General features: G+C 43.6%; 1 protein-coding gene across 1 annotated transcript; it reads right to left on the bottom strand.

The window, feature by feature from the left end:
- Positions 1-8,281: 8,281 nt before the first annotated feature.
- On the bottom strand, positions 8,282-9,220 carry LOC144266947 (olfactory receptor-like protein OLF2). Its single transcript, XM_077820537.1, has one exon. It carries the CDS (start codon positions 9,218-9,220, stop codon positions 8,282-8,284), a length of 939 nt encoding a protein of 312 aa, XP_077676663.1.
- Between the last annotated feature and the right edge of the window lie 8,275 nt (positions 9,221-17,495).

The raw sequence follows: 17,495 nt of genomic DNA, 5'->3' as shown, positions 1-17,495 counted from the left end.
GACAATACAGGTCTGGGATCCTAGTTTGGGGAGCAAGAGGGAACTGACTGAAGCCGATTGTTGGTTCGTAACAGCTGGCAAAAGCATTCATGTAACTCAGCTGGGCGTGTCCCTGCCTGTGACTGTTTGTGTCGGTGCAACACCTGTTGCATTATTACAATATGGAAGGGAGCTCGGGTTGGTAAGACAGAGAGCTTAGCAGTGCCCCAGTTCCAGGTTGCACCCCGGGAACGCCTGTCACAATCATGCCTCAGGGATTAGGGACCCCAGTGCTCATGAAGAAGCAGGATAAACTCTGATGCTGATAGCAACTGGATGCTGATGGAACTGCTTTGGAGGCAGGATGCAGAATGCACTGCCTCCTCCTTGTCAGCTCTGCCCCCTCCCATCAAACCTCCTCAGCTGTGCCATTCTTACCCTGTCTATTTATGTAAAGGCCAGGAACAAGTATGGATATAAACCTCTCTGGTGTGTATCTTTTCCCCACTCATGCCAAGCACAAGCAATCTCTGAAAACTGACTGTATAAAAATGTCACCTGCCTACACCACAGACCTGCTCCCTGTCTGCATTACAGTCACGTCTTCTATTTTCAATGACAGAAATCAGTTTTTATTGCTGATTATTTCTGTTAGCTCTGGAGAACTGACATGGAGGAGAGAGAAGGAGCTGGACACTTTCCAATCTGATGCATCATCAGTAAAATTGTTTCTTCAGGTCCAATCGTTTACATCTGGGCAAACCTACTGAAGGTGCTGTGACTGGAGAGGTGTCACTAAGGGCCCTGTTTGGCTCATGATGATGATGCATGAGATGGACAATGCCCCATTTGACTCTCAGAGAGCAGGCAAAGTTTTCAAAACACTTCCAGGTTAGCAGTGAGATATGATCTGAGCATACTTGGTGTAGATATTAGTGAGAGACAATAAACACTGAGAGCCATGATGCCATTTTTACTAAGTGACTTTTCAAAGAGCTCACTACATCTTAAAGTGAACATGATGCGAGTGACAGGTGTCTGACAGACAGCTCTGGAGACTGAAGACTGCTCTCAATCACCCACATCAGCCACACTGTGGGCAGCTACAATAAAGAGTTACACGCCAGCCAGTTCCAACTAATGTCCCTCAATGCTGACCTAGAAGCAACATCTCCAGGGGATGATAGGAGCATTCAGTTTCTGCGGCCTAGTCACTCTTTGCTTTCTCTGCTGAAGTTGCCAACAAGGTACCAATAAGCACTAATTGCAAAGGTGGAATTTGTGATGTGGGCAGAGGTATTCAAACATTTTCCATCAAAATTATTGTTCATGAAATATTAGGCTTTCACCTAAGTGGATTTTTTTTTTTTTTTGTCCTCTGAAACCTGAATCCCTGAGAGCCCAAATATTTTTGGATTTAATTTGAAAACTAAAATACTTCAATTCTGAAATGCTGCCAGGGTACCTCATGGGAGCTGTAGCTCCAGTAACTCATGCTTCAATTCGCCACTGCATCTCCCATGATGCACTGGGGCCATGAATCTGTAATGATACACCTCCTCCCCTCACCAAGAAGGGAGACCATAGTGCATTGTGGAACATGTAGGCCAACCAGGGAGTGTGGCCTGGAGAGAAAAGTGGGATCAAGAGGCTCTTGAACTACAACTCCCATGAGGCACTGCAACAGCATTTCCAAGTCAAAATATTTTAGTGTACAGCCAGAATATGACACATGATGATTTTTCAATGAAAATTTGAAATTTTCAGTGGAAAAACAAATTCCCAACCAGCTCTAGATGTAGCCACCTATCATCCTAGAAATGCAGAGAGGGACCCAAGTCATTGCACAAAGGACATTAGTCATACTTAAGATAAATCACAATTTCTGATCACTATCAGCTGAGCTTTCAATCTGATGTCTTGAGTGGAAAAGGAGTAAAACTCATTCCCAAGAGTTATTCTGTCCTCCCCTCTTCAGCCTCTTGGATGCTTTATTTTCCTAGAATAGTCACTCAAAAGCTATAGCTGGGTTTGATTTTAGTGTTTTCCATTTAGTGTCCTCCCCTGCAGGATGCGCAGCTCTAAGCATCTGTGTTTCCTTTTGAAATTTGAATATGTATTTAAACCAGTCTGTTCCGAGGCAGCACTGTTTAATTGCTTAGTACAAATAGGAGATTAGGAGGTTTGGGGTTTGAGGAGGTTTCCTTTGTGGTTCCAGAGTTCCCAGTGCAATATAAATGTTACTGCATGATCAGAACATGAATTGTTCCCCAGCTCAGAGAATCATAGAACTGGAAGGGACCTCAAGAGTCCACCAAGTCCAGTCACCATGTTTTACGGGACTCTGATCTTGACATACTTATCCCCCCCAACATGAGCTACTCATTGGGCCAAGACCAGGTGGCCTCTGTGTTCTACATGGTGGCGATCCCCATGCTGAACCCCCGATCCATAGCCTGAGAAACAAGGAGGTGAAGGACGCTCTGGGCAGATCACTGGGGAGGGGAAGTGGTTTCAAGATGAATGCATTTCCTTGTCATTTTAATAACCAATAGCAAACATATTCATCTCCTCTCTGTATTGTTTCGGGGAATCTCGTTGAGGTGGCTGCTCTCTCCGGCACTTGCTCTTTCCATAGGCGACGCAAATAATAATCACATCTCATAGAAATGCTCACTTAAAGCTTGGCATGAAATCACTGACCTTAAAATAGTTTTAGAAACCCATATCTGCTCACTTTAACAGTCTGGAAGGCTCTCCAATTCAACTGTGATGTGCCCTCCATAAGAATGTAGATAGGTGGACAGAGAGGCAGAGAGATAGTTTCAGAAGTACATGTCACAGAACAATCATTTTGTAAGCCTGAGAGAAGAAACATTTGTACTTTACATTCCGGTATCAGTCAAGCCATACAGCAGGATGGCATAGAGTAAAGGAACATAATGTGCTTTAAAGAAAGGAAAACAATGTACAGCTACATATACCATTAGTGTAATAACCGCACAACAAACAATGAGATCAGCAGCCCCTGGCTTCTCTTTCCCCAGACATATATTGCTATTATAGTGTTGCATTGTTATTGCGACATTAAATCCAGGCTATAAGTACTACAAGCGTCTCCTTTGAACATCAGGAGAGAGCCACTTGTTGATGGAAAGATCATGGATGAAAGTTCAAATCAGAGAATTTTGCCTTTATTCAGAGGCCCATCATGAATATGTGACCCAAATACAAAGAGGCTCGTTCTCCTGAGACCATGAAAATTAATTATATCCGCCACTTACGCCCTCATCCATTACAGGTGCCTGTATTATTTTAGCCTGTGCTAGAATGGAATCATCTTTGGCCAGGTCTACACGTCCACTTTTGTAGGTATAACGTATGTCACTTAGGGGTGTGAGAGAAACACCTCCCTGAGCGACATAAGTTACACCATCAGAAGCGCCGGTGTGGACAGCATTAGGGGCACATGACTTACGAGGAGAGTCTAAGGAAAGTGGGGTTATTTAGTCTGCAGATGAGAAGAGTGAGGCAGGATTTGATAGCAACCTTCAACTACCTGAAGGGGGGTCCCAAAGAGCTAGGCTGTTCTCAGTGGTGGAAGATGACAGAACAAGGATCAGTGGTCTCAAGTTGCAGTGGGGGAGGTCTAGGTTGGATATTAGGAAACACTATTTCACTAGAAGGGTGGTGAAGCACTGGAATGGGTTACCGAGGGAGGTGGTGGAATCTCCATCCTTGGAGGTTTTGAAGACCCGGCTTGACAAAGCCCTGGCTGGAATGATTTAGCTGGGGTTGGCCCTGCTTTGAGCAGGGGGTTGGACTAGATGACCTCCTGAGGTCTCTTCCAACCCTAATCTTCTATGATTCTATGTTTGTAGTAGAAGCTCTCCCACCGACAGAACTACTGTCACTTATGGAGGTCATTTTATTAGGCCAACAGGAGAGCTCTCTCGCTTCAGCACAGAGCGATTACATTAGTGATCATTCAAGGGCTCAGCTGCATTAGTACACCTGTGCTGCTGTAAGCTCTCTAGTGTAGACATGACATTAGCCATTGAGAGCAAAGGGATGCTGGTACAATAACTGTCCAGAACTGTACAAAGACAAGGTGGAGGAGGTAATAGCTTTTCTTGGACCAACTTTTGTTGGTGACAGAGACAAATTTTTGAGCTGACACAGAGCTCTTCTTCAGGTCTGGGAAACTAACTCAGAATATCACAGGTAAATACAAGATGGATCAGATTGTTTAGTGTAAGTAGTTCACACATATTTCAAGGGACAATTCAAGGTGCAAGTGGCCTGTTAACACCCCTCAGTCACAGGGAGGAAAGGGGGTGGGAAGACCCACCTCGGCTCCTGTCATAAATATAAAGGGTAGGGAAAGCACCTTTCTGTATACAATACTTTAAAATCCTTCCTGGCCAGAGGCACAAATTCCTCTTACCGGTAAAGGGTTAAGAATCTCAAGTAACCTGGCTGGCACCTGACCAAAATGACCAATAAGGGGACAAGATACTTTCAAATCTGGCGGGGGCAGGGAGCGGGAGGATTTGTTCTGTCTGTTCCGTGTGGCTCTTGCCGGAGTCAGATCAAGAAAGCAAGCAATTCAACTCCCTATAGAATTAGTAAGCACTAGCAAGGGGATGCATTACATTATCTTTCGTTTTGGCTTTTGATTTTCTCTGTGTTGAGAGGAAGGTGTATTCCTGGTCATGGTTTTTTTTTTCTTTTTGTAACTTTAAGGTTTTGCCTAGAGGAAAATCCTCTGTGTTTTGAATCTTATTGCCCTGTGAGATTATCTTCCATTCTAATTTTATGGAGGTGCTTCTTTTACCCTTTTTTCTTTCCAATAAAGTTCTTGGTTTTTTTTAAGAATTTGTGAGATTATCTTCCATTTTTAGTGCCCTAAAAAACCCAAGGTTGGTCTGTGGTCATCTTGTTTATTCTCAAGCCTCCCCAGGAGAGTGGGTGTAGGGCTTGGGGGTACATTAGGGGGAAGATAGGGCTCCAAGTGGCCCTCCCTAAATGTTTGTTGAATCACTTGGTGGTGGCAGTGTTTACCTAATCGAAGGTACAAGGGAGAATTTGTGCCTTGGGGAAGTTTTAACCTAACCTGGTAAAAATAAGCTTCGGGGGTCTTTCATGAGGGTCCCCACATCTGTACCCTCGAGTTCAGAGTGGGGAGGGAACCCTGACAGCTCCTACATTTTCATTGTCATCTCTATCCTGAGGTTCTTGCTCAGTGAATCTCTTGATTAACCTGGTAAAAAGTCACCAGTGAGGAACTGCAGAACAACAAGGGGACTGGCTAAGCCAATGAGATATAATGTCCTATAGCAACAGACATGGGTACATAACAGATGTAAGGGATAATTAAGTTGTCATGGGGATAGGAGAGAAGATTCTTTCTTGGATTGAGAACTGGTTAAAAGACAGGGAACAAAGGGTAGGAATAAATGGCAAATTTTCAAAATGGAGAGGGGTAACTGGTGGTGTTCCCCAAGGGTCAATCCGAGGACCAATCCTATTCAACTTATTCATACATGATCTGGAGAAAGGGGTAAACAGTGAGGTGGCAAAGTTTCCAGATGATACTAAACTGCTTAAAATAGTTAAGACCAAAGCAGACTGTGAAGAACTTCAAAAACATCTCATAGAACTTGGGCAACAAAATGGCAAATGAAAGCTAATGTGGATAAATGTAAAGTAATGCACATTGGAAAAAATAACCCCAACTATACATAGACTATGATGGGGCTAATTTAGCTACAGCTAATCAGGAAAAAGATCTTGGAGTCATCGTGGATAGTTCTCTGAAGATGTCCCCACAGTGTGCAGCGGCAGTCAAAAAAGCAAACAGGATATTAGGAATCATTAGAAAGGGATAGAGAATAAGATGGAGAATATCTTATTGCCTGCATATAAATGCATGGTACTCCCACATCTTGAATACTGTGTACAGATTTGGTCTCCTCATCTCAAAAAAGATACACTGGCATGAGAAAAGGTTCAGAGAAGGGCAACTAAAGTGATAAGGGGTTTAGAACAGGTCCCATATGAGGAGAGATTAAAGGGGATAGGACTTCTCAGCTAGGAAAAGAGGAGACTGAGGGGGGATATGATAGAGGTATATGAATTCATGAGTGGTGTGGAGAAAGTGAATTAGGGAAAATTATTTACTTGATCCCATAATATAAGAACTAGGGGCCACCAAATGAAATTAATGGGCAGCAGGTTTAAAAGAAATAAACGGAAATTCTTCTTCACACAGCGCACAGTCAACCTGTGGAACTCCTTCCCTGAGGAGGTTGTGAAGGCTAGGACTATAACAGGGTTTAAAAGAGAACTGGATAAATTCATGGAGGTTAAGTCTATTAATGGCTATTAGCCAGGATGGGTAAGGAATGGAGTCTCTAGCCTCTGTTTGTCAGAGGGTGGAGGTGGATGGCAGGAGAGTGATCACTTGATCATTACCTGTTAGGTTCACTCTCTCTGGGGCACCTGGCATTGGCCACCATTGGCAGAAAGGATATGGGGCTGGATGGACCTTTGGTCTGACTCAGTATGGCCATTCTTAATGTTCTTATGTTCTGATAATGGGACATGCATGTGTTTTGATTTGGGGTATTAAATTTGACCCAATGCGTATTTATGTAAAGATTTAGGGTCACAGGATAGCAGATGCTTTTTGGTTGGAAAGGAATCATTTCATCCATCTGTCCCTCATCCATGGAGGGCAGATGGTCTGCTGGACTCAGACTCAGCAGACCTGGGTTTATTCTTCTGCTCTGCCACAAAGTGGACAAATCACTTACATTGCCCCACAGGTCAGTACCGCCTTCACAGTGATATCAAGTTTAAAAAAGTCTCTCTCCTCACTCTGATGTGTGGTGGTCTGCTCTGCAGAATTGAAGCAGTGAGCTAATTGCTGAGCAATGTGGGTGGGGGATAAAGAGTAAGGATTTTAAGAAAGACAGTTTTGGGGAAAGGGAATGGCTGAAGGTTTTGAGGCTGAGACAAGGTGCCTTTCCCCTTTGCATCACCAGTTCCAATCTATGGAGGAGGTCAAGATCCGTGAGCCCAGAAAGATGATGGGTCTTGAAATGGGATACAATTGTTTTCAGCTCTAGGTCACAGATCTTTTTTTCCCACACCCTGTTCAGCGAAAGGAATCAACATTCCATGGACGGAAACAGCACCACAGGGAAAGCCAATGACATTATCTCAGTAGCAGAGCAGATGCTGAGATCCATTTTAACTGGCTGCACCTCTTTCCACAGCTTTTTCATTCTTCTAGAAAGTGGGACAGAACATGAGAAAGACGAGTCTTTATTTACCTGTAACTTTATTATAAAATATTATGGGTGCTCCCGGAAGGACTGAAAGAAGGAAATGAAACAAGTTATGGCAATAAATAAATGTGAGGTAATATGTACCATTTGTGGTGGATTTGAATAAATTAATAAGGAAAGATGACAGGGAGGAAATGGTATTCATCTGGCTTATTCAAACCTTTCACTGCATGCAGGCAACAGTCCTCAATCCTCAGAAAAACTGGAACATTTCTAACTGATTTCTGAGTGTATTCAGCTTAGCCTTGAGTATTTTGTTTTATTTTGCTTTGTTCTGTCTGTTATTACTTAAAAACACTTAAATCCTACTTTTTATACTCAATAAAATCACGTTTCTTTATTTATAAACTTAGTGTAAGTACCTGGGGGGGCAAACAGCTGTGCATATCTCTCTTGCAGTGATATAGAGGGCAAGCATTTATAATTTTATCCTGTATACGCTTTATACAGAGTAAAGCGGATTTATTTGGGGTTCAAATCCCATTGGCAGCTGGGTATCTGTGTACTGGAGATAGATGTCCTGCTGAGCTGGTTTCAGTCTAGATCTGCAGCATTGGGGCATCACGCAGAGCCTAGGTCTGTGTTACAGCTGGCTCGTGTGTCTGGCTCAACAAGACAGGGTTCTGGAGGCCCAGGCTGAAAGGAAAAATGGGCTCAGATGTAATTTCAGCACATGAGGTGACAGTCCCAAAGAGGGTCTCTGTGGCCGAACCTGGCAAAATATGGACTTGGGTTTACTGCATTTCCTGTGATGCTTCCCGTGTTTTGTCCTCTGATCTCAGTTGGGGACCGCAGACCTTGTTGGAATACAAAAAAATTAATAATAATAACAATATAATAATGAACAAAACTACCACGTGCTCTCCGAAATTATTTTGTAATGGGCTGAGAATTGAATTCACCTGTTTCCACTCCCCAGCACTAAACCAGTCCCGAATTAAACAGATTCAAGAACTGGTTAGGAGTTTATTCTTTGCTTTCCTCAGGGAGTCCTTCACCTCCGTGTTCCTCAGGCTGTAGATAAGAGGGTTCAACATGGGGATCACCAGCATGTAAAACACTGAGGCCACTTTGTCTGTATCCATGGAATATCTGGAGGCAGGACGTAAATACATGAAGAGGAGGGTGCCAAAAAGCAGGACCACAGTGGTCAATTGGAAAGTGCAGGTGGAGAAGGCTTTGTGCCGGCCCTCGGCAGAGCGGATCTGCAGGATGGTGGAGGTGATATAGACATAGGAGAGGAGGACAGTCAGAAAGCTGATGACTTGAATGCAGCACATTAAAACAAACATCACAATCTCATTGATGCGGGTGTCAGAACAGGAGAGCACCAGCAGTGGGGGGATCTCACAGAAGAAATGATTGATGATGTTGGAGCTGCAGAATGACAGCCCAAATGTAAAACACGTGTTTATCATTGAATCCACCACCCCCACAGCGTACACCCCAGCCACGAGCTGTTTACAAAGCTTAGTTGACATGGTGACCGTATAGAGCAGCGGGTTACAGATGGCCATATAACGGTCATACCCCATCACAGCCAGCAAGAGACAACCAACATCTGCAAAAACGATAGAGAGATACATTTGCACAGTGCAGGCAGTGTAAGAAATGCTTTTCCTCTCAGCTAAGAAATTCAGCAGCATCTTAGGGGAAATTATTGAGGAAATGCAGAGGTCACAGAAAGACAAATTCCTGAGGAAAAAGTACATTGGGGTCTGGAGTCGGGGATCAATCAAGATTAACAAGATCATCCCTCCATTCCCCACCAGGGTGATACCATAAATCAGTAGGAACACCCCAAACAGGGGGACCTGTAGCTCCGGACGATCTGTCAGTCCTGAGAGAATGAACTCAGTCACCTCTGAGTGATTTCCCTTTTCCATCTCCTCTGAACAGAGATGAGGCAGCTACACAGATGTAAGCAGGTGGATGCTGCGAAAAACCTGTCCCTTCTCTGTAATGAAGTACATGAAGATAAATGGGGATCAGTTTCTCAATGGACATCAGTACGCGCTCAGAGAAGGGCTTAGTCCACAGAGCCAGATATTCACAGCTGGTCATTCCAGGTGTTTGATAAAATGCACACGCTGTGCAAATACAATGACACGCAGGTTAATCATGCCCCCCACACAAACAATCCTGTTCATGACTCCGAACAGAAAACAGTGACTTGTGACTCTGCTGTGAGAGAATCAGTCTGAAGGGATTATTCCTTGGCTAAAGAAGGGGTGAGAGGAAAGGAGTGTTAATCTTTTTACCCTCTTTGGGAAAGGGGAGCTCTGTGGCTTGGCATGTCGGTTTGGGGTAAAGATGCTCACTGTGCTAATTAAGCTATTGGGCATTTACTGGAGCCTGTATGAAAACCCAGAGACAGAATGGGAAGCCCTGGCTTCAGTGACTAGGTAATTGCCTATTTTTCCTACCCAGCAGGTTGCTCCTTTAGCTGAAAGGGTAGGAATTGGGGCTGAGGCTTTTGGTGCTGGAGGTCTGGAAGTCAATACCTGCTGATCCCCATGGTGTCTGCTTGTGTGTGTGTGTGTGACTGTGATGCTGGACAACGGCAGGTACCTGCTGAGAAGAGAGAGAGAGATGTGGTGGCATTTCCCCATCTTCCGAAACTGCCAGTTTGGAGCATTTGGAAAGTTTTATAGTGATATTTGTGATCTATGGGACATGACCACTGAAGCAACTGGGAATACCTGAGCTCAGAGACACAAAACACCTAATTAATGTGCTCCGTGAACCAAAGCTACCCAAGTCCTGGGGATTTAATTTGGCCGACTGTTTTCTACTGTGTTATTAAATGATGCAATTTCTACCAGAGTTACAGAATATGAGGTTAGAGGTATATTTCATCCTGCTATTTTCAGTGCAAGCCGGGTACTGCATAGAGCTGATCCACAACGGGATTTTTTTTGTGGAGACTGAAAGCTTTTGGCTGAAAACTTAACATTTCAGCTTGGAAATACCACAGGGGTGCATCAGATACCACACACCACCAATCTCTTCCATGGACCAGGCTCCCAGGCTGGACTCCATCCCCCATGATCCATGATGGTCTCTCCTCTTGCTGAACTGCCCTGGAACATCACCAGAGTCCCACAGCCCATCAGAAAAACTGCTCAAGAAAAATTTTCAACCAATCTTAGCAAGAAGTCTGGAATCAAAGGAACAGACCATTAGTTACAGCTGAAATGTACTAATTGTTTCAGAAGCACCTCATTGTCCCGACCACAATAGATGAAATGTAAAACCTGTAAGACATGTTAGAGTACTACAGATTATCCATCCATCCATCCATCCATCCATCCCTCCCTCCATAGGACGCCAATCACCACGGTATTCTATGTCCTTCCCTGGCTAGGTTACTCCCCAAAGTAGGAAGGATAGGCTGACACATTGTTCTTGATGGAGACCACATGATGATCAGAGGAGCTCAGGAGGAGACCACAAACATCGGCCCTCCATTGTGAATTTGGTGTTTATATGTTCTCTCTACTGTTTTCCATCCATGTGCAGATTGAATATTGTTATGTGCAGCACCAATATCGAGGTCATTTTTTGTGCATACTACACCAAGATAGAATATATATTTTTAAAAGTTCATAGGTATGGAAGGAGAAGAAGAGAGAATATTAAAATAAAGGATAATGAACAAGGTGCACTGCTTAAGATGCTTATTTAATATGAAATCAAATAAAAAGAAAAATAACACTGCCCTTGGAGTACATGTATTTTATCATCCTTTTCTAAGAACTCAAGCTAGTAAACACAGCAAAATGTGGTGTAATGAAAACAGCTATATAAATAAAACAAAGTGTTCATGGTCATTAAGTGAAAGCATAAAAAATATGCCCCAGAGGCCCCATTATATAACCTACTCCTACCACAGACCACTAAATCTTCAGGGAAAGGTGCTCTTGCAGAATGAAGTGTCTGCCAAAACACTAGCAAGCTACAGACTTCTGTAGATCACAAAACTATCCCTCTTGCATGCATATTATCTGCACAAGAGCTCAGCTTTAAGGTGCTAAATAAATGTATGAGTCAACTAGAAATGCTCTCACGGCAAATAGTAATACGATATTTGCTGATACTGGAAAGGGGAGTAAAAGGCACACACTTGGGATTATATAATGTCTCTGGAATGTCAACTCTTACTTTGATTAATACTTCACACACATAGAACAGTAAAAAGTAGTAAAGCCACACAGCCAGCAAAACAAAGCCACAAACAAACAAGTGACAACACTGAAAATATGAAGGGAAGTAAAACATCAAGTGGTTGGTGATGGGTATTTTAAATGAGTGTTTAGGATCCACTCAATGCAAGTGCAACAGAGCCCTGTAGAAACAGGCAAAGTTCTCCTGCTTTCACATTGTGTGTGTCAACAACTCAAAAACTCGGAGTAGACTGACTCATTAAGTTTTTACATGCCCTGCATGGCATTAACACAGGGCTTTGAAGTACGGATCTCTCTGCAAACTCCAAAGAGCTTGCAACTAAGGTCTTTATCCAACCCAACACCTAGCACTCCCACCAAACCTAGTGCTGCTTGCTACTTATGAGTCAAAGGGAGTACTCTGACTGATGCAGCAGCCACCAAGCTGGGGCTGGGAAGGAGGGCCATCTCTCCCTGGCAGCCGCAGCCCTGAAGCTGGAGAGAGTTACATCTCTTTCCAGCTGGTGCAGCCCTGCACGTCCCAATTTCCCCTCACTCCCTATCTCACCCAAATGCTCCCTCACCTACTCCCTATTCCTCCCAAGGCCACCACTTCATCTTATGCATGCATCCTCTCCAGGGTCAAGGTGCATGGCCCTTCACTCCCTCATGTATGGCCACTCAGGCACATACCTTAGAGGGAACTATGGAAATGACCCTTCTGAATGGAATCACTATTATAAAAACGGCATGTTGGATGATGGTGGTGCAGGTTTTGACAGATGAGAGGAAGAGATTGATTTTTATGGTTTCAAACGCAAAGAGTGGCCTTAAACTTTCTATGCAAATGCCTTTTATTTCACATGGAAAGAGCAATTCAAGAATGAAAAATGGTAAATTCCCCGTGAAAGAGGGGACAATTTAATTTCTGTGCCCTTCCATGCTGGGATCTCTTCAATGCATGACCAGAGATTTCATCTTGTGAAATGACCCAGTTGTAACATTAACAGCTCCTATGCATTGCAAATATCCATTCTCTTCCTACAGGTCTCAGAATTTTTTTTTTTTTTTCTGAAATAGAGATGAGCCCTTCCTGCACAGTCTCCTGCATGGAGATGTTCCTAGTGGCAACCTCTTGTCCCTGCCCAGCAACCTGGTGAAGCTAAGGAAGAGAGAATGTGCAGACTCCCCTGCCTTATAGTGACATCACACAGGCAGAAGGGGCATCATTGGACCTTCTACGTTCCTCAACTTGTGCCTAACGAGGATGCTCATGTCTTGTCTGCGCTGTGCCCAGGTCTGCTGGATATGAATAGACTTGCTTAAAGAGGTAACCATAACATGGACACTACCCATTAGACCACATCCCCTGCTGCTGTAAATGGATGCCTCTCCCTGTGAGTCATTGGGCCAGATTCACAATTGGTGTAAATCAGCATAGCTCCATTGAAACCAAAGGGCCAAAGTACTTCATGTCCCCGATGGATAGGTAGGGCCAGAGGGACCCAGACAAGGCAAAATCGTTGCCTCCAGGGAGGAAGCCCTGTGGTATGGCCTGATCATACAATCATAGAATATCAGGGTTGGAAGAGACCACAGGAGGTCATCTAGTCTAACCCCCTGGTCAAAGCAGGACCAATCCCCAACTGATACCAAAGCTGGGTCTGTTTAAAGATTATGGACACACCCAACCAGAAGGGGTACTTGTCAGAGATGAGTGCCATGCTGCTACAGACCTCTAAAGTCATTAAAGGGGTCCTTTAGAGTTTGTCCTAACAGCAACCCCTTGTCCATACCCAGAAACCCAGTCAAGCTAGGGAAGAGAGAATGCGCATTATCCCCCTGCCCTCTACTGATGTCACACAGGAGGGTGGGGCTTCACTGAAACCTGTTTCATTCCTTAAGAGATCCACTGAGGGGAATTTTTCATTTGTTTAAACATCTCCCCAAAATGTAGGGCTGTATTCATCCATTAATGAATGAGAGCAGAGGAATGTCAAATCTAGCAAGTCATTGATGGAGGAACACTGGGTCTGCTGAATTTGGCCCCTGTGCTAGGTCCCCTTGGAAGGCCTTTTTCATGAACTGTCTGGGATGCGGAGGTAGATCCGGATTTCACAGAGACCAGACCAGAAGTTAACATGATTCAAATCTATGTCAACTCCTGCTGGGTCCCCTCCACAGCTGGATCCCCAGGTTATGTACCAATTGGGAGCAAGTTAAACACACTATGAGCCATTGCTTTGTGTTTCTTTGGAGGTGGGAGGGATGGGAGTGAAGAGTTTCATGGTGATAGAATAAATTGACATTCCCACAGACTTTGAAGGGTGTTACTGTGCAATCTAGGGGTTGTTCCCATGGAATTTGTTCTGATTGTGCTGCTGATTACATAGGGCTATGGGTGTGGCTACACCTGTTTGGTATGCTTCACAGACAGGAGTCCTCTCGCATTCTATGTTTCATATGTTTGAATAGCTGATTTTTTTGTCTTGTATTTGGAAGAGTGTAGCTTGTGGTGGGGGTGGAATTGTTTGTGGATTTGTTTGTCTTGTTTTTTGTTTTGTTTGCTTTTTAACGTATGCCTTATAATGTATCATTTGAAAACTCACAATTTGCTGATCAGTATGGTCCTGATAAAATATGTGTGGCATGTGAAGTTTTAAGATTACATTGTTTGGTGTTTTCTGAAAACATCCACTCAATGTGCAGTGGCAGTCAAAAAAGTGAACAAAATGTTGGGAATCATTAATAAAGGGATAGATAATAAGACAGAAATTATCAGCTTGCCTCTATATAAATCCATGGTACGCACAAATCTTGAATACTGCATGCAGATGTGGTCACCCCCTCTTAAAAAAGATAAATTGGAAAAGATTCAGAAAAGGGCAACAAAAATGATTAGGGCTATGGAATGGCTTCTCTATGAGGAGAGATGAAAAAGACTGTGACTTTCTAGCTTGGAAAATAGATGATGATGGGCGGGGGATATGATAGAGGTCTATAAAATCATGAATGGTATAGAAAAAGTAAATAAGGAAGTGTTATTTACTCCTTCTCATAACACAAGAACTCGGGGCCACCCAATGAAATTAATAGGCAGCAGGTTTAAAACAAAAAAATATATTTTTTCACACAATGAACAGCCAACCTGTGGAACCCCTTGCAAGAGGATGTTGTGAAGGCTAACACTATAGCAGGGTTCAAAAAAGAGCTAAATAAATTCATGGAGGATCAGTCCATCAATGGCTATTATCCAGGATGGGCAGGGATGGTGTCCCTAGCCTCTCTTTGCCAGAAGCTGGGAATGAGTGATAGGGGATGGATCACTTGATGATTACCTGTTCTGTTCATTCCCTCTGGGGCACCTGGCATTGGCCACTGTTGGAAGACAGGATACTGGGCTACATGGACTTTTGGTCCGACCCAGTATGGCCGTCCTTATGTTCTTAAGATCTTATTAATATGTTTCAAACTGAGGTTGGCAAACCGGTCTATCTTAATCAAAGAAATGTGTGCTCTGCTTAATTTTGTATTTAAGCAGTAAGCAGAGTTATCAACAGGAATTGAAACCAGAGAAGCTCAAAAAGGTGAGGAAAAAGTACAAAGGAAACATCTTTGCACAGAGACATTTTGTCTCATGGTAATCAGGTGGAAATGTTTCTCAAAAAGGGGGATAGGATTATAAAAGACACCACTCACTCTGTATCACTCTCTCTCTCTGCCCGTTGATTCACTACATGTGAAGGGATAAAGGAAGCAGCCATTGGAATGGGGGAGGGGTCCTGACCGAAGAAGTTTGGTCAGTTAGACTGCTGAAGGCATGGGGGGATGAAACTTTTGCTTTGAATTTCACATTGTTTGTTATTTTCACTCACTTAAAATCTATCTTTGTGGTCAATAAATTTTGTTTTATTGTTTTATCTAATCCAGTGTGTTTAAATAGAAGTGTCTGAGAAACTAAGTTGCATGTATCTTAGTGCTACTAAAGAAATAAAGACAATGTAGCTTGTATTGTCCAGGAGAGGACTGGGCAGCATAGGACGTACATTTCTGGAAGGAAATTGAAGAGTGGGGAGAGTGTTGGGGTCACCCTGCAGTATAACCAAGGGTGGTGAGAGCCTGAGTGTAACCCAGCTATTCCTGGCCAGGCTGCAGTTACACACACATGCTCAGCGTGTGATTTGCATGCTAGACAGCTGTTTGTGAGTGGCCCAGGTGGAAGCCACTTCAGCAGGGATGGACCCATGCACTGATCCATGGCAGCAGATGCACAAAGACATTGTGGTCATCACCTATCCCCAAGGAGATCCATGGCAGACCCAGTGATAACTCTTCTCTTCTTCACTATAGTATCCCACAGGCATGCAGGCTTGGCTAGTATTATCAGGATTTAGGTGCCAGTTGCAATGCAGTCACTGTAGGAGGCGGTGGTGGTCCTTCCCTTTGTAATTTTAGCCCAATAGTTGGGGTGTTCACCTGTGAGGTGGGAGGTGTGACTAGCCTGTAAAAACATATTACCAATGATATGCAGTGAGTTCTTTTTCAGAATCAGCTATTTTAGTCATATCTCCATTTGCATGTGTTGTTTGGAGAATTCGCTTTCCCACATCCTTTTGAGTTTCTTGCAAAAACTGAGTTACTTTTGCTTCTTGAAGCAGATGGTCAGCTAATTCCTGCCAATCCAAACCAAGGGAGATGGAGACGTTAACTAAGTGGGCCATAATGGTACTTTGGGCTCTCTCTAACTTAGGAAGGTAATAAGTGTGGTTATCTGTATATAAAATGCTTGCATTGCATCTACACACATCCACTGGTGGCTAGCTAATGCTTTCCTCCTCACAAAATATTGTTTCCCAGGATACAACACATACACATTGTCCATTATATAAAACACGGGTTACATTTTCCAGTTCATCCTAAACACATGTGCCTAAGGATGTATCCCTACTGCATGGTTCTGTAGTGGCAGGCAGGGAGAGGCATACCCATTTGCGAGGGTCCCACTCTGTACACTGTTGTGTGTCCAATAATCTTTTCTATTTCACGGCCCACTAACCTGCAAGGTAACCAGAAAGATCCCATGGTTAATTTTGGTAGTGGACTGACTTTCCATAGCTCTGTCTCCACAGATTCCTGATGGGCAATTTTGACAATAATTTCTCTAAGTAGCCGTTCAGGCTTAACCATCCTGGAGACGTATTGTATCCATTCATGCTTATAGGCATCAAACAACATCTTTTCTGTTATTTTAAAAGGTGCTCCAGTGCTTTAACATTTCCTGATATTACCCAGAACATTTCATCTTTGAGTGATGCTAAACTAAGAATTTGCATCTCAGTGCACCCCATGGCTAAGGCAGTTTTGTTTCCCAATTTCAGCTGTTCCTTGTACAGCACCCAGGTGGTAGTGTTTAACCATTTCCACAGATTCCATGTCGCTTTCAGATTGCCTAGGCCTATTTGTACTAAATCCACATTAGCATCTGCCTGCTTGTGTATGAGATGCTCCTATAATTGTGATACGACACTCAGTTTATTTCTGATTATCTCTAAATCTACCATATTCATAATCCCTGTTCGAAAACCAACGCCTCCGAATACAGTGTCTGCTATATCTTGTTTGGTCCCACCATAGGGACTTTGGTATGTTTTCATCCAGGCTTTTAATATAGGAAGAGAGTAGGGCAAACATTCTGGCTCCACTCTTGACACATTCAGCTGGGTCCAATCCATATTAATTTTAATTTCTACAAACAAAGGATTCAGGAGGACCTTTATGGGGTCACTCTGAGTTACAAACAGTTTAGGTTTCTTTATCCTGATCGGGGTGCTTCTTTTGAAAGAAACATCTTTGGTCCAAGCCCTGGTCTACGCTGGGGGGGAGGGGGATTGACCTAAGATACGCAACTTCAGCTACGAGAATAGCGTAGCTGAAGTCGATGTATCTTACCTTGCGTCCTCACAGCACAGGATCGACTGCCACTGCTCCCCCATCG

Source organism: Eretmochelys imbricata, chromosome 6 (assembly GCF_965152235.1).
Source record: "Eretmochelys imbricata isolate rEreImb1 chromosome 6, rEreImb1.hap1, whole genome shotgun sequence".
Lineage (NCBI taxonomy): Eukaryota > Metazoa > Chordata > Testudines > Cheloniidae > Eretmochelys > Eretmochelys imbricata.
This window is presented reverse-complemented; position numbering and strand designations above follow the sequence as displayed.